The following is a 21,036-nucleotide window of genomic DNA, read 5'->3' on the forward strand; positions in this document are numbered from 1 at the left end:
CAGTTAGGGGTTGTTGAAAATAAAAATGAAATGTCTTGTTTCCCTCTCAGTTAACAGACCCACTGAATTCTATTCCTGAACCCCTATGGGGGTCATTGGACCCCAAGTTAAGAACTCTTGTGTTAAATTTGGGGCCTCCTGCCCTCCTTTGCTTGTGGCATCAGACTAACCATATTACATTTTAAAGACATAGGAAATCCACTGTTAAAAGTTGATTCCTGTCAAACCATGCCTTCTGGGTCTATTTGGGTTGAATCTGCATTTCAGAGAGAAAGAATCCCAGAGCTCTCTTTGGGTCTTATATCTATGCTACAGGCTGGGTTCCAGGAAGCTGCCTCTGAGATGCAGATTAGCAGGCAGGTTTAGGGTGAGCGCCTCAGATCCACACCTATACAAGGGAGGGAATGAAGAAGGATTGAGCAGAGGGAGGAGCTGAGCTGCAATGGGGTCCCAATAAAGGTCTCAGCCAGGCCCTCAAAGGTGGGATGGCCTTTCCGAGCTGTCTCCAGTCTGTGTGAGAGGGCTGGGCCTCTGGGCCCTCACAGCAATCAGTCACTGGGTGACGGCTGCCCTAGAAGGAGGTGTGACCCTGGGTGAGGCAGTCTTTTCCAGGGAGGCAATCTTCAAAGAAGGCTGACAATTGAGGGCTGCATTCCCAGGAGCTGAAGAGGGATCTGGTGACACATCACAGCATCCGTCATTGTCTGTGGCTGTGTGGATGCTCTTCGGAGCTGAGGGAAACCCTCAAAGGCCCTGAGTGAAAAGGTGAACTAATGGGGAGTGTGAGCATGAACTAAGTGGTCTCTACTGTTCTGGAACCCCCACCAAGAAGGAAAACAATCAATGGATGAGTATGTCTACGTGTGTCCGAGACTTGCTAGTTTTACATTATTTAATCCTCAAAACAACTTGCCCCTTTTTTCAGATGAAGAAATAATAATAATAATAATAATTATTATTATTATTATTATTACCCAAGGGCATACCACCAGTTAAATGCCCAAACTAGGATTCCAGCCCAAGCCGGTGTCTGACTCAATGCTTTCAAGCATCAAGCTTCAAACGTGACAATAAACGTGAAGGATTATTGTGGGCTAGAGGAGTGAGGGAGACCTTCACAGGGGAGGTTACATGTAAGACTTGAGAGACAGGTCCCATTTCAGTAGGTGGAGGGGGAGTGGCGAGGGCGCTTCAGCTGGGAGGTGCAGTGGGAGGTACTGCAGGGGCAAGTGCTGGAGGATGAGAACAAGCTTAGCAAATGCTGGGAGAGGGAGGAGTCTGATCGGACTGGAGCAGAGTGTTTCTGCTGGAATAGGAGGTTTCTGTCTGGATAGGCAGGCGGGGGTCAGGAGATAGAATGTATCAGCGTGCTTTTGCTGTGTAACAGGCAACCATAAAACCTCAGCGGCACATAGCAATAAGCATTTGTTGCTCCTGTGTCTGGAACCAGCAGGTGGTGGGCTGATCTCAGGTGGCTTTAGCAGAGGCAGTTGGGACGATTTGGTTCTGCTCCACTGTTCTCTCACCCTCCACAGCCATTTTGTCTAATATGGTGCCCATTAGCCATATGTAGCTGTTTAAAATGGAATTCGTTATAATTAAATAATATTAAAATTTCAGCCTCTCAGTCACGCTAGCCACATTTCAAATATTCAACACTCTCAAGTGCTTTTTCTAGCCTCTGCTTGGACCATATCTCCTAACATCTCATGGACTAAAGCAAGTCACATGGCCGAGCTGAGGCACGGTGAGGCAGGTCACCCTACCCATAGTGGCAACAGGCATGGATACAGGGAGAGGTGAAGATGTGGGGCCAAATGATGCAATACACTGCATGGAAGGTCGTGAAAGATGGCCAGAAGGTCGGTGGTTGGCAGGTTAAGCTGTCTATAGCTGGTCTCAAGGCATGCCCATCTCTAGTAAGGTAAGTCTGGCAGCGGTTTGCAAGACAGTGTGGACAAACAGGGAGAGCCAGGGAGCAGGAAGCCAGTTCCATAAGCTGCTGGTTTATCCAGACATGTGAGGATGAGGGCTAACAAAAAGATGGGCAAGGAGAGAAGAGGGGGAACCTGAGAGGTGATCTAATTGGCATCAATAGGACTTCTGACCAGTCACCTGTGGGAAGTGAGGGAGAAGGCAGGAGGGAGGGGTTCTCAGTCTTGAGGAGTGAGAGAGTGATGAGATGGCTGGGAGGGCTGACTTGAGGGAAAAGGTGTCAGCCCAGATTTGACGCTGTGGCATTGGGGACCAACGAGGGGACCAGAACATGAAGATGCTCTGTAGCCAGCAGGCCTTGTAAGGAGCAACCGGGCTGGGGAGGCAAGTGGAAGCCTTGAGACACTGGTTTACGGGGGGAACTAGGATAGGAAGAAACGAGCTGAGAGCTGGCTTTAGAGCCCTTGGAAAGGATGCCACTAGTGAAGACCTAACATGGCAGTTCTCAAAGTGTGGTCTGGGGTCTCCTGGGTGTCCTGGAGACTTTTTCAAGAAATTCACAAGGTCAAAACTCTTTTCCTGATAATACTAAAATATTATTTGCTTTTTATACTCCCATGCTCTCGTGTGTATGCAGTGGAGTTCACCAGAGGCTACATGATGTGTAATATCTATCACAACAGATCAAATGTAGAAGATAGGAGAATCCAACTGTCCTCCATTAAGCTGGGCATCAAATTGATTTGCAAAAATGTGAAACAATGACACTTCTCTCCCTAAGCTCTTTCAAGTTTTATTTTCATAAAAAATAATGTTATTTATGTTAACATGTATAATGAGTTCATTATTAACCATTATAAATATTTAAATTTTTCTCAGTTTTAATTCTGATATGATAAATATTGATTGGTATAATCTGTATAAACACAAACTTTTGGGGGTTCTTTAATAATTTTTAAGAGTGTAGAGGGGTCCTGAGACCAAAATGTTTGCGACCTTCTGATGTAATGGTATCTAGACATTATACACCTCTGCCTTAATTTGAGAGCTGTTCAAAGGTGGGAGAAGGGTACTGCTGGGGTAATGTTCCCTGCATGGGTGAGGAGCCATCTTGTTTGCCAGACTTCCTCCTGTGGCCCAAGGCAGACCTCCTACGTGATAAGGTCTGATTCTCTTCAAGAGACAACCTCTTATTTTTGGGTGGTAAATCAGCATGGTTCCAGCGATGAAGCCAGCCATTCTTTGAACCCCATCCTGGGTAACGAGTGCCGAATGGGCCAGTCTGTAAATCTTCTCATCCAGCCCCCTGAGCCATTGGACACGTCACATGAGCTCTGCTGCCTTGGCCGATGAACTGACCTCCCTGGGCAAGAAATCTTCAATTACATAATGAGGTTGCACAGAACAATAAAAACATTTTCTTCCTTTGACTGGAATTTTATCATCTTGATTTACTAATCCTGGTTATCTCATGCTGATCAGAAGCTCTGATCAGCTCTGCAGACCAATAGAAGAATTTCTAGAACATGGTTTCCTTGCGTATTAAATTACTTGTCTTGATTCATAAAAATGGAGAAATAAATTAGTTATTATTTAATGAGTTCAGTTTGTTTTGGAAATAAAACCCTTCATGCTATAAAAAAACAATAAAAGGAAATCCCTGATAGCAAAAAGATTCTATCTTGATTCATCTCCCTGCCTCTAGTCTCTCTCATTCTCTCTCTCTCTTTCACACACACACACACACACACACACCCCCCGACACACACACACACACCTTCCACAAACAGATTTTCATCATACCACTTACATACAGGAATCTTTCCTTAAGTAGGGTAAATTTAACTCATCCTTCAAGATCTTCTAACTTTCTATTTTTACCCTAACTTCTCTGCCAATACAGGCCACTCACTGTCTTCAAAACTTGATTCATTCCATCAATGTTTATAAAGAGATTCTTGTATGTGTAGAGGGCTGTGTTGGTGCTGAGGCTATAAACTGTACAAGACACAGCAACTGAGTATGACCAGGTCCGTGCCCTGCAGGACGTCTCAGTGCCGTGAGGGAGCCAGAGATGAACAGCTGATTCCAATGCCCTGTACTATGAACCGTGATAGAGGATCGACCCCTAGAACTTGGGGGAGCTCAGAGGCTCCATGAGGAACTCCATGCAACCGGGTTCATTCCCTGACCCCTCTGTAGACCAGAGGTAAGTCTATACCATACTGTGATCAGGGCAAATGTTTCCTCTGCTGCCTGTCCACAAATAGATCGTGAAGCCTCTGGAGTCATAGAGTATAGTTTGTATTTCTTTTGTCAATTTTTCCTTTCTCTAGAGATCTTGCCAACCTCTATGGCTTCGCTGCCTGCTCCATGGCAGTGTCTCTGCCTGTGACCTCTTTCATGAGCACTAGTCCTAGATTTTCAAAATCATACCAGATGTTTCCACCCAAATGCCCATCTGTCACTTCAGGTTCCACGTGGCAGACTGGGAATTACTCACCTCCCTCCTCCCCTCAGCTTTTCGCTGCCACTTGCTTTTCCTTGTTAATGGTACCCTATGAGGGTTTTCACATTGCCCTGAGGCTGCCTGGCCCCCTTCCCTTCATTCATTTATTCTACAAATACTTATCAGGTCTACTATGTGCCAGGCACTGTTTTAGTCACTTAGGATACAAGTGAACAAAACAAAGAACACTGTCTTCAAGGAGTTTATATTCTAGCAGGGGAGCAGGAGCCGGAAAATAAACAGCAAACATAGTAAATAAAGTAAATTATTGTTGTGCGCCACATAAGGACGATTTGATCAACAACGGACAATACATACAAGGTGGTCACATAACATTAGCATCATACAACCTAGGTGTGTAGTAAGCTATATCTTTCAGCTTTGTGTAAGTACGCTCTATTATGTTCACACAATTACAAAACTGCCTAATGACGCATTTCTCAGAAGATATCCCCGTCATTAAGCGACTCATGGCCGTATAGTATATTGGTAGGTGGTACACTACTCAACATCAGGGGTCTGGGGTGAGTCTGGAGTTTGGAAGACAAGGCTGGGCTTTGGATATAAATTTGGAAGCCGTTGGCACATAGATGGCAGTGTTTAAAACAAGAGAACTAAGTGAACTCCACCAAGGGAGTATGTATAGCTAGAGAAAGGGGTCCAAGGGAGCCTCTAACAGCTCAGGGATAGGAGGAGGATCCAGCAATGGAGACTGAAAGGGGGCGGCCCGGAAGCCAAGTGAAGAAAGTGTATCACGAAGGAGGGAGTGAACCACCATGTTAAATGCTGCTCATGGGCCAAAAAGATGAGCACTGAGGCTTGACCACTGGGTTGAGTAACATGGTGGTCATCTTGGCAAATCACCAGTTCTCCACTTAACCTTCACAGCAGGCCCTTGCATCTGCATCTTTCTCTTCACCTTGGAAATAACACTTTCCAACTGCATTCAGTTTCTTTAGTGCCCTCCCCCATCCTAACTTCAGAGGAAGGTGGACTCCTTGGCCTGGATTCAGGGCCTCGCCCTACCTTTCCAGCTTTATTCCAGCTTCGCCATAACACTTCCCAGAAAAGTAAAATAGGTCTTACTTTGACTCTTTGCTCATTCTTTTACTCTACCCCTTCCTCCATCTCTTACCCCTCAGATTCTCCCCCATTCTCCCAGGGCCAACCCGAATCCTTCTTCCTTCCTAACTGACCAGGGCCAGCAGACAACATTGATCTCTGTCCTTAGAACGCTCTGTAACTCTAATATTGTCTTATTTGGAGGTTAATATATTAACAAATGTTCATCTATCTTAATTTTAACTGTTCAGTTAGATTATCAGCAGGTAGCATGGAAAGAGCGAGGTCTTTGGAGCCCAAAAGACGTGATTTTGAATCTCTGTTCTGCCACACTAGTTGCGTGATCTTGGATAAGTTATCCAACCTCTGTAAGCCTTAGTTTGTTCATCTGTAAAACAGAGACATCATTGCCTTCCTCATGGAGTTGAGAACATTCATTGAATTAATGTCTTTAAACAGCTCACCGCGTGGTAATGTGCTCCAAAAGTGTGGGCTTTCTTCATCTCTTTATTCTATACTTTCCTCTGTAGTACTTTGGTATTAGATTATTGATGTAACTTTTGGGAAAGATGTTCCATATGCAACAAGCTAATGCTAGCTCTGCCAAAGACATCTACAAAAATATGTTGCTCATATTTCTACACTTAATATACCAAACTACAAAATCTGTCAAGGTGAAGGCTTCCTGGAATTTCTTAATGTATTGGAAAGTATAGCAAGGCAAAAGAAAGCATTGCATACAAATAGTGTTTAAGCATTCTGACATATATAGTGTTAGTGTAATTGGAGTGCAACTTATCTATACGTACGCACAAAATATTTCAGAAGCAAGTAAAGTAAACAGAAGCACCAGTTCTTTAAATGAGTCTTTAAAGTAATTTAAATTATGCTTGATTGCATAGACAAGCAAGTCTCTGATAGTTCATCCTGTTCCTTCGAAGCAACACTCATGCCAACAGGACCTGTCGACACTGTGGTAGTTCTGTATTGAGATCAAGACGTTTCTTGAGGCCACTTGGTTTTGTGGTGGTGTTGGCATTGTAGTGCTACTCATTGTGTCTTCCATTTGTTGTGTTTGAACATCCAGCATTTCCGATTGGTGTCCACATTGGTCTGTCAGGGCAAAATCTTTTCAAGGTTCCTACCCCTCCCTGTAGCATCCATAGACCTAACCACACGGCCGTGGACTTTGTTACCTTGCTCATAGTTCGATCTTCTGCTGCCCCAGCATCAACCCTGGCACTTACACTCAGGATTTAATTGCCTGGTTCTTCTGGCAGATTGCATTTTTGGTGTGTATTCTTTTTTTTTTAAAGATGCCAATCTTTTTTTTTTTTTTTCTGCTTTATCTCCCCAAACCCCCCCGTACATAGTTGTATATCTTAGTTGTGGGTCCTTCTAGTTGTGGCATGTGGCATGCCGCCTCAACGTGACCTGACGAGCAGTGCCGTGTCTGTGCCCAGGATCCGAACCCTGGTCTGCCGCAGCGGAGCACGGGAACTTAACCACTTGGCCACCGGGCCAGCCCCTGGTGTGTATTCTTGAAACTTCCGTATTGTTTTTCTGAATGGCCGTTTCAATCTTGGTCTTTTCAGCCTTTTCTTCTTTCTCATATTTTTTGGCATTCCTATTAAGTTCTTTTACAGCAAACTTCAAGTTAAATATCTGTTTCTCCATGTTTGACGTGGTCCTGTGACCTATCTTGGGAGGCAATACCCAGGTTTGATGGAAGGGTGCATGGGGTCCTGTCCTCGTCCTGAGCTGCAGGCTGGCCTGGCTCCTAGAGCTGGTATCTTATTCCTCTTAACATCCTTCGTAGAGCTGTCACATTTAGGGAGTTTGTGATCTGCCGATCCAGGCCAGGGCTGCCACCGTGGTTCTGCAGGTTGTTTGCAGCACAAGGCCTCTCGCCTAGGGGACAAGCAAGAGCTAAAGTCTACGGGCCACTCAGCGAGCCCTGAGCCTCAGAAAAGGCACCCGTTTCTAATTTGCCCAAAGGCACCCTGTGGTCTATCAGTGGCCCTGTTGAATCACAGAATACTTAATAGAGTGTTAATTTCCAGTGGAGGCTAAAATGGAATTGATTAATCGTGTTGACCAGCTTATAATTGAGGTCAAAGCACTTCATATCTCAGCCTCGTGTTATTCCGGGTCTCTTTTGTTTATAAAATGAAGAGGTTTGACAAGATCATCTCTAAGGCCCATTTTATTTTGGATCTTTGATGTTCTTTGACTCAGTGACCAGATGTTGAATAAGTACATTTACTGTTTCAGGACACTGGATACTATTTCTCATAAAATGCAGTACAATGTTAAGACACGTCATCTAGTCTTTCAACAAATATTTAGTCTGTTGCCTAGTATGCCAGGCACAGTGCTAGGCTTTGGAGATACAGACGGAAACCAAACCAGTGTTGTTTCTGCTCTGGCAAAGTTTACAGTTTACTGAGGAAGACAGACATTAAGCCAATAATTACACCAATAATTGACCAGTTGCCACTGTGATGAGCGCTATGAGAGAGAAGTTCAGAGTGGGGATATCTTGTGGTGAAACCTGAGCTAGTTGGAGGGGTCAGAACCTTCCCAACCTAGCTGGAACCAAAGGATGAGTAGAGGTCAGCTGTGTGAAAGAGCACAGGAGGCCAGACGGTGGTTCAAACGCAGGAAGCATTGCTGGACATGAGACCGTGAGAGTATGGAGAGGAGGAGCTGGCATGTCACGGGAGCGGAATGAAAGCCAATGTGAGTGAGGACGGTGGTGCAAGAGCTGAATCAGACCTGGCCACTCTGGCTCAGAACCTCCTGGGATTTTCCTTTGCTTTTAATGACATCCAGACTTCTCACCATGCATCCAGAAAGCCCCCCGTGGCCCAGCCTAGCTGGTCTCTCTGACCTCATCCCTTACCCTGTTCCCCTCACACGCCAGGCTCCAGCCACACCAGCTCTCTTTCTCTCCCTTGACCACAGCCAGCTTGTCCATCCAGCTCTTAGCACTTCTCTTCCTCTGCCCAGGACTCATGGCCCTGATTTCCCAGTGGCTGCATCTTGCTGTCATTCAGGTCTCGGCCCACACGCAGACCCCCATTTGTGATGGTTGGTTGCAGTCTATCGTATTTTCATCACAGTGTATAAAGCTACCTAAAAAATTAGCCTATTCGTTTGTTTACCTGTTGTTGCCTGTCTTTTCCATGAGAGTCTGAGCCCTGTGAGGGCAGAGCCTGGTCTGCCGCACTCACACCTTGTCCCTGGTACTGGGAGTAGTGCCTATGGCACAGGGCGGGTGTTCTGCCATGATTTGTTCAATGAGTGAATGAATGAATGCTAGGTATTTTTTACTTTATTCTGTGAAGCAGTGGGATGCCATTAGTGATTTCTAAGCAAAGAGTGATGTGATTTATTTTTAAAAGACTCCCCTTCTTCAACAAATAAATGGCATGGAAGAAAAAGAAGGAGGGAGAACTGGTATAGATGAGAAGAGATTTAAGAGCCATAGTAACCAAATGCAAGATGAGGACTTGGCTGGATCCTGATGGAAACAAAGCGATGGTAAAAGGACATCTTTGAGACAAACTGCTTTCAAGAAGAGATGAAGTAAAAATATTTCAAGAAAGAAAAGTACATATGCACATGTGTGGAAGGAAAAGATGAAACAAGAACTGGAGCATGATCGTGGGAGCAGATTGATGAGGATATGGGTGTTTGTTGTACTTTTCTTCTGTGTGTGTTTGAAAATTTCCCTGCACGACGCCACTCACACCACATGATGTCACTCACCACTACATGACGCCACTCAGACTGCATGACACCACTCACCACTACATGATGTCACTCACACTACGTGATGCCACTCATACCACATGACACCACTCATACTGCATGACACCACTCACACTGCATGACATCACTCACCACTGCATGACACCACTCACACTGCATGATATCACTCACACTGCATGACATCACTCACCACTACATGATGTCACTCACCCACATGACACCACTCACACCACGTGATGCCACTCACACCACATGATGCCACTCACACTGCATGATGCCACTCACACTGCTGCTATGAATGTTCGTGTACAAGTTTTTGGGTGGATGTCTGCTTTCAGTTTGCCTGGGTATATACCTAGGAACGGAATTGCTGGGACATATGGTAACTCTATGTTTAACATTTTGAGGAACTATCAAACTGTTTTCCAAAGTGGCTGCACCATTGTCTATTCCCACCAGCAATGTATGAGGATTACAATGCCTCTCCATCCTTGTCAACACTTATTATTATCTGTCTTTGTGATTCTAGCCATCCTAGTGGGTGTGAAGTAGTATTTCATGTGGTTTTAATTTGCATTTCCCTGGTGGCTAATGACGTTGAGCATTCTTTCACGTGCTTATTGGCCATTTGTGTATCTTTGGAGAAATGTTCATTCAAGTCCTTTGCTCATTTTTTAATTGGGTTATTTGTATTTTATTGTTGAGTAGTAACATTATTTAACAAGAATACTTCAGGAATGAAGCTCTATGTGTCATATTGTATAACATTAGGAGGGAACTGATGTCCGGTGATTGCTCTGCTAGCTGCTGGTGATAAGGAGATGACAGCTAGATCATGTCTGTAAAGTTACGTTTTCCCCCTTTGGAACAGTAAGCAAGCTATGGGGTGACACTTTGGCCTTATGCTGCTGCCCCTTGCCCACTGACCTTTTACCTAATGTTTTTAGCATCCATTGATGATTTTTACCTGAGTCAATTATTAAACTAAAGGTTGCTGAATGGTGTTTTATTTCGTTTTGTTGTCTCCTTGTTTCTATCTTTCTACATTTATTAGCTAGCATACTTCTGTAAAGTATTTCTCTCACAAATTGGGCTTGTGGTTACACTGACATATGGTTCGTTCTGGAAAGGCAGATGAATGCTTCTTTCCCTATAATTCTTGATGTTCAAATTAAGGGATTGGTATAATCTGAATTAGGGGAGTACTGTGCTCCAGTTGGCACAGGTAAATTTCTGATACCTACATCCAAGGTGTCAAGGAGGAGCACACACTGCTCCCCAGGGGCTCAGGGTTCGGGCGAGGCCATTCCTCCCTTCCCTGATAGTCTCCTGTTCTGGAATACTGAAGGACACCACTCCCTCTTGTTCCATACATACACCAGAAGTTAAAATTTAAAGACCCCAACCATTTTCAAATGTTGGAAGGTAACCCCAGGTAGAAATTTCCTACAGAAGAGATTGGTAACTGATCCAAAGTCTCTCATTAGACGTTAACTAGATTAAGCTGAAAATGTCGACTCATCTCTTAACTATTACCCATAGGTTGTCCCTTGTTTTTATCTGCTAATCCTTTTGTTTTTATTTCTAATTCAAGCCAGAGCCATTTCCCTGGCTCAGTGGGGTTAATGGAAAAACATTGCAATTTGAACTCCAGAGTTGTGTTCTGGCACCTCTACTGTGTGATCTTAGGCAAGTCAAACAAACTGAAACTCATTTTTTCTCAGATGAAGAATGGAGATGATGTTATTGCCTACTTTACTAGGTTTAATGAGACAACTGGAGTAAAAATGCTTTGTAAACTGTTAAGTACCACACAAGTGGGTCAGGCCCCAGGTCCCCTCTGGGCTCTAGGCTGAAGTCAACTTCTGCCTTGATTCTATCATGGATTTGGCTATTTCCTGGACTTCTTTATTAGATTTTTCTTTTCTTTGGCCCTTGTAGTTTTCCAGCTTTGTCTAGCTGTCCAATTTCCAACTGTGAAGCCATGTCATGAAGCTTTGCAACTTCCATGACTTTTGCTCCCAATATCTCTGAACTAGGCAGCTGACTACAGTAACAGAAAGAACACAAGTTATGGACTCTAGCAGATGTGGGTTCAAATCCTGGTTCCATCACTTGCTGGTTATATGACATTAAGCTAAATTAAGTCTCTTGTCATTTCCTTGTCTGTTTCAAATATGTGAAAAGAGGATGGTTGTATTAAATTTTTTTAAAATGCAAACAGTTTTAGTAAAGAGCCTCAAACTTAGCAGACACTCTGTAAATGCTGCTTTTTCAGTCTTTACCCTAAATTATTTCACTTTAAGTCTCTGCTTCCTCCTACCCGAGAGTTTCCTTTTGCAACTCCATGCAATTTCATTGTCTTCTCAGCACAGCTATTTGCATTTCTCAAATGTCCCCATTTGTTTCTTATTTGTGTCTACCTCAAGTATTCTCTAACCACATCTGTTTTGAAGAAGGCTTTCCCCGACTATTGCAGCAGCTTTCTGCCCTTGGGACCGCTACTGGCTCATGTAAGCCTGAAAAGATGCTTATTGTTTCACTTCTTCAGTGTGCATTTGAATATAATTTTAATTTATTGACTGTCTGCATTTAGACTTTCTCCAGTGCTTCATGCTGTCTGTGAGTTCACTTTAAAGATGAACACGAGACAGGAAGTGCTCGTTTAAATGGGGAACACTCTCCCGTTATGAGTTAGTGGCTCTGTCCATCCTCTTCTTAATGTCAGCAGAGTTGAAACAGTTGTACATAAGTGGCTCCAGCTGTTGGCCATGTGGTGCTTGGCATTTTCACCCTGGGGTGTTTTGTGATATAATGGACCTGTTCTTCCCCATGCAGCTGGTTAAGCCTGTTGTTTGCTGTGTCCCTTGTGGTGAGTGGACAGACATGTTCTGTAAAGGGGCGTTAAATTGTGCTAGTAACACACTGAGCTGAAGTTTAACTTTGCTAAAGGAACTTCTTTTTCCCAGTGTAAACTGTAAACAAGATTTCATTTACATTATATAATATAACGAGATTATATTTACATTGGTGAACGTGCAGGAAGTAGCTGTTTTTCAATAAAAAAAGTGGTGTATTACTTACGTTACTGAACCCGGTTCATCTTTGCCTGTCGCCCAGAAAACCAGCCACTGACACGACGAGATCGCAGCAGAGAGAGGATTTGAATCACAAGGCAGCCAAGTGAGGAAGCGGGAGAATGAGTCTCAAATCCACCTCTCGAAAATGGGACTCCGGGATATTTATGGGGTAGAGGGCAGGGTGTGGAGACAGATGATTGGAGGGGAGGAGAGATGAGGTGATTGATGATGTGCACAAGCGTAGTCGGATTTCATGCCTCTTCATAAGACGCCTGTTCACAGAATGGTGGTCTTAGCATGATCTGAGGGTGGAGTTTTCAGCCTCTTGATGTCAAAAAGGTCACTTGTCAGGCGTCTGTGTGGGCCCAGTTGATGGGCTGGTGGTTTCAACTGGCCTGAACTGGACAAGGGGTCCTAATTCCTGAAAAACAGCTCAAATATCCATTACCTTGGTGACCCCGGGTACCAGGGAGATGTTATCTGTAGGAACCTAGTGGGAGTCAGATAGCATATTGCCTAAGCAGCACAGTTCACAATGGGTGGGTAAACAACTAAAAGCTATAGTTAATAACTGCAAAAAAACCTTAGTTACTAGCTACCTAATTATCAATGGCTAACTGTTTACTGGTTTCACTTAGTCCACCAAGAACTTCAGCTAGGCAATATTTGGTTAGTGTGAGTTACCTTAAGAAAGTAATATTGGGGCCAGTTCTGTGGCCGAGTGGTTAAGTTCGTGCACTCCGCTGCGGTGGCCCAGGGTTTGGATCCTGGGCACGGACATGGCACCACTCATCAGGCCACGTTGAGGTGGCGTCCCACATCCCACAACTAGAAGGACCTGCAACTAAGATATACAACTATGTATAGGGGGGTTGGGAAGATAAAGCAGAAAAAAAAAAAAAGAAGATTGGCAACAGTTGTTAGCTCAGGTGCCAATCTCTAAAAAAAAAAAAGAAAAGAATATAACATTATTATTATTCTTATTATTATTAGCTCTCTCATGAACTCCGACAGGCTTTCTTAGGAATACATTCAATCCACAAGGGTTTTGCAGAGTGATCTATACCGAGGGATGTGCTGGTGCCATTGGGAGTCAAGGTACCTGAGTTAAGGCTCCAAGGTGCTAATTGCAAAGACAGAGAGAGGGGCAGACATAAAGGACCTAGTGTTAAACTCTGCTGGGGAGGTCAGGAAGGCTTCACAAGGAGAAATGAGACTTTGCCAAGGACACGAGCTGAGTAAGGATCTTTGAGGCAGAGGGGACCACAGATGCAAAAGCCTGCAGTATTAAGTAGGCGAAACACCATGGTGAGTTTGGAGAAGTGCAAGTAATTTAAAAGTTTTCTTCAGCACTTGTGTTTCTAGTCCAGCCTCTAGTCACCAATATTCGCATCTTAACTAAACTCTGGTCCCATAAGCCATGTACTTTTTAACTAGCAAAAATGTGGTGAACAGAGAATAAGACTGGTGGCTGCTGTGTAATACTCAGTTTTAATAATTGTTTCTTTCTGGACTCAGGGTGCTGCACCCGGTGCCTCAAGGCTCTGAAACTTTTGATTAACTTTAATTGTGTAATCTGCTTTTGCCAGCACCTTCTGCTCATTAACACAGTCTGGCCCGCCCCATGCAATTAACACTCCTGAAAATCCCTAGTTGGGGAGGGGCAGGGGCTGCGACAGGGGGAGGGGTGGGCAAGTCTGGGGAAGGGAGGAGTTTAGACAAGGAACCACAGAACATTAGTGTTGGCTGATCTATAAAAACCAGCTGCCCACTTTTGGTAAACTTTATAGATCAATCATGTTCATTATCTATTTTTTTTTTAAAGTTTTATTATGGAAAATTTCAAATGTATGCTAAAATAGAGAGAATATTAGAATGCACTCCTATGAATGCTTCAACAAGCATCAAGTTATGGCTTATCTTGTTCCATTTCTATCCGCACCTAGTCCTCCTCTTCCCCACCTCATCTAAACTGGATTGTTTCTAAGCAAATCCCAAACAGTTAATTTCATTGTAAATATTTCAGAATGATCTCTAAAAAGTGACTTCAACTTATTATTAAAAAATAATAATTCTTTAACATGATTCAATGTCCACACAGGCTCATAAAAAGTATCATTTTACTTTTCAGTTAATTAGTTTAAATCAGAATCTAAAGACCACATGTTGCATCTGGTAGATATGTTTCTTAGGACTTCTTAAATCTGCAGGTCCTTCGCCTCTTTTTTCTTGTGATGTGTTTATTAAAGAAACTGGGTATTTGTCCTTCAGAGTGTCCTGTTTTCTGGATTGTGCTGATGGCATTCCTATGGTATCATTTAACAAGTTCTTCTGTCCCCTATATTTCCTGTAAACTGGTGGTTAGATCTAGAGACTTGCTTGGATTCGAGTTATCAGTTCCTATTTATGCAAACCCTTTGTTTTGTAGCCGGTGTCCCACTCCAGTGGGAAGAGCTGCAGTAGCACATAGTGCTGGGACCCTTCATGTGGCTCACCCTCGGAGCTTGTGCACCTTCAGGCGTTATTTCTAAACAACCCAGGTTTACGGGCCCTATCCTGTATGAAACTACTGCCCCATTTCCTGGAGGAAGTCAGGAGAGGAGGGGACTAACACGTGCCAGCAGCATATAAGCTCTGCAGCTACAGTGGTGACCAAGACAGACAGGGTCCCAGCCCTGAGGGATACAGTACTGCATGGTGAGAAGACAGCCGGAGCCAGCGGGCACACAGTAAATGAGATCATTATGTTAAGTGACTTTTAGGCCCTTCTCTTTGTCTCCTTGCTTTTATGTTGAATTGCTTGATGGCACTTTAAAAAGATGGGGAAAAGGAACAAGGCTAGGAGAGGCATCATGTGCTTGAAAGATATGTAAAGTGAGACTGGTATCAAAACGAAGGGAATATTGTTCATCATCTGCCACTAATTGGTATATCTGAAAAAAAAATGTTTACTGGGGAGAAGTTTAAAGCTAAGAATCAAATGAAACTCCTGTGTGCTCTGTATATGATGTATATGATGCTCTGTACATGACATTTATCTTTGATGTCGTCCTTCTCCATTATCACAGACAGTTGAGTCGAATGTGCCGTAAAATTGGCTGAGAAACAATTTGCCAGCACTAAGACTAATGAAGATCCTCTGGTCTTTGTCCAAAGCATTTGCAGTTCTTCATGATACTTGTCTAAAAATCAGTTCCTAAAGCATTCCTTGTGAAAATAGAAACATTCCTGCGCCCAGACTCTCAATAATAAAGGACACCGGGAGTGTTTTCAAAGTTGTAGGACTGACTTAAATTTCACTGGAAGACAGCTTTTTAAAACGAAGTTGTCTGTATGTGGCCTCCATGTGATCACTTCCCACTAGCAGCTGGTAACTGCCAACTTCTGGCGGCTTGAGAAAGTGAGCTGTTTCCCACGCTCCCACACGGAAAGCCAATCGGGATGTTTGTGCTGGGAGATGTTTGGGGGGTTAGTGGGGAGAGGAGGGTGAGAGACCAGCTGGGCGAAGCTCCTTCCCTGACTGCCTTCCAGAAAATCATTGCTGGTGCCAAGTGATGATGGAAAATATGTCACCGACACAGTTAACAGCCCATGACATTGGGTCAAAAGGGAGGGTTTTGCTAAGTCCACACTTAACTCCCAAAACTCTCCTTCTTTTCCCATCCGGGGCCCAAATCAGCTCCACCACATTGAACCCTTTTATCCGGCTCTTGGCATATTGCAAGGTTCGGTCTCGAGTTCCTCTCCTTTCTTTCCGCCCCTGCCCCCTCTTCTAGTAACAAGGTCTGAAGGGACTGAAGGATACGACCGTGGAGGAGGAGGAGGAGGAAGGGAAATAAGTGCCCTGGAAAACCCACAGGCCTCCTAATCAGCTCCTGAACAGTTGAAAGGCCCTTTTTGGGATTCACGTTTTTCCAGTCTGCAGCCTCTTAAAATGCAAACTAAGGTGCCATTTGCACCATCTCTCCCATTTAATTAGTTTTTTTTTTTTTTTTTAATTCACAGATTCTCAAAGTAAAAGGACCACTGGAGTGGTGTTCTATGTCATCAGTGGACTGTGCACTAACAAGAAAGTGAGGGGGATCAAAGCCTCATTCTTAGCCTGGCCTCACAGGAGACCCGGTACCCCCGCCACCAAGGGGCTGTTTATCCCTTTCCCATTTTCCCAAGGAGTGTGGGTTTTAGCTGGATAAGCACAGTGATATCTTTTTATAGGCAGTTATAACTGATTTCAAGAAGGCTGTACGCATAGTGAGAAAGAGGACCAACTTTGGAGTCGGGTCCCTGGGTTCAAATCCCAGGGCTACCACTTATTGGTAACTTGGGAAAAATTGGTTCACTTACTTCATTTTCTCCATCAGAAAAATGTGGATAATGGAAGTCCTTAGTTATATGGAGTACTTCTGAGGATTAGATGTTAATAGGATGCCTGGAACATGGTAAACAGTCAATAAATGTTAGCCATTATTCTAACACGTCGAACTATTCAAAATAATTCATGATACCCTAATGCCCCATTCAGATTTACTTCTTGACACTTTACTTCTTGTATCATTCTCTGTTTGTGTCCATCCTTCCTGTATCCTTCTGGATTGTGGGTTCCTTGAAGGTGGAGACTGCATACTACCCTTATGGACCCACAGCACTGAGCACAGCCCTGTATGTAGTGATTACTCGGTTTGTTGAGTAAATTAATGAGGGTGTTAATAATGACTCGTGTTTGAATGGTGCTTTGCAGAATACGAAGCACACACACACAGGAAGCCTGAGACTCGAAGTTTAAGACCCTTGCCCAAGGTCCAGTGACCTGTCTATGCCAGAGTCAAGTCCTGCGATTCTTTCCCTGTGCTCCTCCCACCAGGCCATCCTGCCTAGGAAAAGATGCTGAGTTTTACAATTTGAGACCATGTCTTTCTCCAGTTCTGTTGTATTTGACATACTGGGGGTATCTGTGTCAGCCTTCTATGAGTGGGAGCTCAGTCCCTCGGAGGAAGAAGTTGTTTTGCATGCCTTTTAACTCTGCCCTGGTTTTGCGCAGGTCACCACAAATGGCATCATTGCCACGAGTGAACCCCCAGCCAAAGAATCCCATCCTGGGCTCTTCCCACCGACCTTCGGAGCAGTCGCGCCCTTCCTGGCGGACTTGGACACGACGGATGGCCTCGGGAAGGTTTATTATCGAGAAGACTTATCCCCTTCTGTCACTCAGCTGGCAGCAGAGTGTGTTCAGAGAGGGTTCCCGGAAGTCTCTTTCCAGCCCAGTAGTGTGGTGGTTGTCACCTGGGACTCTGTAGCCCCCTACCAAGGGCCCAGCAAGGACCCTGCCCAGGAAGGCAAGGTAAGCACCGCCCAGGTACAAGTGCAGAGGGGCTGACAGGTTGGCTTTGCACGCTTTGGTCTTCTGGGTGTGCTGCTATGATGTACATCATTCTCGTGCTATTGATAAAGACAAGACATCCAAAACAAAATCCGATAGACTGGTTATTGCAGGTCTGAAACTTCCAAATCCTTATCTGCAAGGCTATATAACTGTGTGTTTTAATGATGATTAGAGGTAAAGAAAGCCAATTCCTGAGACGACTGATACATGGCAAGAAAAGGGTTGATAAACTGCATCCTCTAGCTGCTTCTTTGGTGGTGGATAGTGGGAGGTAATTTCTAGTTAAATAGCGAAGTTATTAATATGAAGTGATAGGTTAAAATAACCAAGTGGTCCTGGGGAATGTGGAGAAATAAAGACAAGACCCACACTCTAGTTGGGGAGGCAAGAACCATTTGCACCATGTGAGTGGTTCCGAACCAAGTGTAATTGTTCTCCAGGGGTGGGCGTCTCTGTGGGCGCAGTGGTCAGGAAAGGCTGTAAGGGTGTGGGGAGCTGGCACTGTCCTTGAAGGAAGGGGAATATTTGAGTAGGTTGAGAAGCCATCTCTAGATCTGAAGTGAATCTTTGGGACGTGCCTCAATTTCTCCTTGGAAAAACAGTTTCGCTCCACCATTATTTAATTTTTATAGGATTACAGGGTAGGGAGAAACTTGAAAGGTCCCAGAGACACCACTTAAATGGGAGATGTTCCAGGCTGGTAGTTCCCAAAGTGTGCACCACAGAATACTAGTCCTACGAGACAGTCCTTGAGAAAAAGGCCTCTCTGGCCAAATAAGTTTGGGAAATGCCAAAATTAATATCCCCCTCTTGGTGACTCACTCTGAAAAGCCCTGCAATAAAGAAACCTGCTTAGTTTTGTTTAATTTAGCAGTCCCCAAACATTTTGGCAATATCCTTTTTTCCCTCCCAAATAAGACACATCACATCCCATAAAACACACTTTGGGAAAGCCTGTTCTGGGCCTGCATGACACATTTTGCTTTGCCACCTATATCTGACTGAGTGCTGTGCTTGAAAACTGCTTCAAACGTTAAATTTCTCAAGTGTGTCTCCCTTTCGCTTGAGTGATGAACACCCAGCCCCTCATACAGAGCCCTTGCCTGCCTCTCGGGCCCAATCTCCCTTTGCCTTACCTCTCTGCACACCCTTTGCAGCAGCCGAATCAAATTATTTGCAATTCCCTAATCATACTTATTTATTCCTTTGTTTATCCACCTACAGTATCCTGCACTTGCTGTCCTCTCTGCTTGTGACCTCCTCTCCTGACCCTCACTCCTGCTCGTTCATTCAAACTCGACAGCCTCCTCCACTCCCACCCCTCGCAGCATCGGCCATCTTCTGATGGCTCCTATAGCACTTGCACACGACTCTATTTTAGAATCTATCCCCCGGTCTTGCAATGTTTTGTTCACGTGTTAGTCTTCCCATCTAGACTGTAAATTCCCGAGTGCAGGGAGCATGGCCCTTCAGATGTTATCTCACAGAGTCCTCCTACCATTTCTTTGCAATAGGTGCTTTTATCTCCATCTTACAGATTCAGGAGTCGAGGCTTAGAGAGCTTAAGTAACATGCCCAAGATCCCATAACCAAGGATGAGTAGAGCAAGGATTTGGATCCAGATGTGTTTTGCCCAAAGCTCATGTTCTTTCTTACCGTATGATGCTTGGGCCCAATGAATATATGCTAAATGATGAGTGTGGTTGAATATGTTTAATGGCCTGGAAACAAATTCTAAAGGTCAGAATTTGCTAAGTTACATGAGATTTAGGGCACCATCTACAGGTACCATCTCTATAATTTTTGGTTGACTTCAGAGTCACAGTATGCAGAAGGTATTCATTAATTAATTAGGAAATTTCATGTTGACATAGCCTTAGAGAGATTTAAGGGGAGCTATCCTGGAATACTTGATCTTTACTACAAAAGTACTTCTTTTAGAATAAAATGAGAATACTGCCATCTCTGTACTTTTTTATATATAGTCGGGTGAATAGCACATTTTAAGATCTGTACATGTTTTCCTGAGTAACTGAAGTTGAACTCATCTTCACAGAGAAACACATTCCAGGCTGTGCTGGCCTCCTCGGATTCCAGCTCCTACGCCATTTTCCTTTATCCTGAAGATGGTCTGCAGTTCTCTACGACGTTCTCAAAGAAGGAGGAGGACCAAGTTCCCGCTTTGGTGGCATTCAGTCAAGGTTTAGTGGGATTACTGTGGAAGAGCGACGGAGCTTATAACATATTTGCTAACGACAGAGAATCAATCGGAAATTTGGCCAAGTATGCTTTCTTTGTTCCTCACTAGATTCTCCCCTTAACAAGATTATCATTTTATTATTTTATTGAGGATAATGTAATGGGCATTATAGAACATTACCTAAAAATGTTCCCACGGATTTAAATTTTACATATAGTTTTTATATTATGTAGTACTTTTTTTCTAATGGACTCAATGGCATATACTCTTAGAAAGAACATGTATCCTATTTTTTTAGATATCATCCTCATTTGAAACAGTTTCTAGCATCTCTTCTACAAGTACAAAATTAGAAATAAAAGTTATTAAACCTGTCTCCTGCTATGAGCCCAAGGCTGAGAAAACCCTTTTCCCCCCACGTTGACCAGGGGAGAAATTCTTACAACAGAAACAGGCAGTTTTGTAGAATTTGGCAAAAGGAGAGAAAGCTCAGACTGCTTTTCTAAAATTAAAATCTTTCCTCTCCCATTATTCTTTTAAAAATAAAGAAAGAGCCTCCTCCCAATTTCCTGTTGTCAAACTGAGTCTAAAACTCCTCTGCCCTTTACTTAACGGTGGGCTCATAAACGCTTAACTACTGGCTTTGCGGAGGTGGCGGAAGCCCTCATTACAGCATCTGCCTATTTCCATGGTGTAAATACTCCTACCATGGCCAGTTTCCGGATACTCTTGTCATGTTGCTCAACGTGGAGTTGAGGAAAGATGAACCACTATATAGTATTCTCACCATACAGATGCAGTAGACTCAAATAACTTCAAAAGCATAGATAATAGTAAAAGAATTCAGATGCGATGTTTTGAGTATTTACTGCCTTTGTTTTTAATATAATTTAGTTAACTGTAAGTTTATATAGTTTAACTTTTTACAATGGCTGTGTTTAATAACTGGCTTGCAAAACTGCTAAAATTTAACAACCGGCTCTCATGAGCCGGTGCAAGCAAGCTCTGCCCACCACTGCCTTCACTGAGGTCCCGGGCAGACAGATCGATTAGATTCGGTTTCTGCAGGACTTTCTTGATTCCTCATCCCCCA

General features: G+C 43.8%; 1 protein-coding gene across 2 annotated transcripts in view; it reads left to right on the forward strand.

The window, feature by feature from the left end:
• The window catches only part of NID1 (nidogen 1), a 77,524-nt gene that overhangs the window by 2,135 nt on the left and 54,353 nt on the right, over positions 1 to 21,036 (forward strand). For both annotated transcript variants that reach the window (XM_070614577.1, XM_008515030.2), the window contains 2 exons: positions 17,402 to 17,701; positions 19,800 to 20,026. In XM_070614577.1, coding sequence (XP_070470678.1) covers positions 17,402 to 17,701; positions 19,800 to 20,026 — 527 coding nt within the window. The remainder of the gene's footprint in view (positions 1 to 17,401; positions 17,702 to 19,799; positions 20,027 to 21,036) is intronic.

This window comes from Equus przewalskii, chromosome 1, assembly GCF_037783145.1.
Source record: "Equus przewalskii isolate Varuska chromosome 1, EquPr2, whole genome shotgun sequence".
NCBI lineage: Eukaryota > Metazoa > Chordata > Mammalia > Perissodactyla > Equidae > Equus > Equus przewalskii.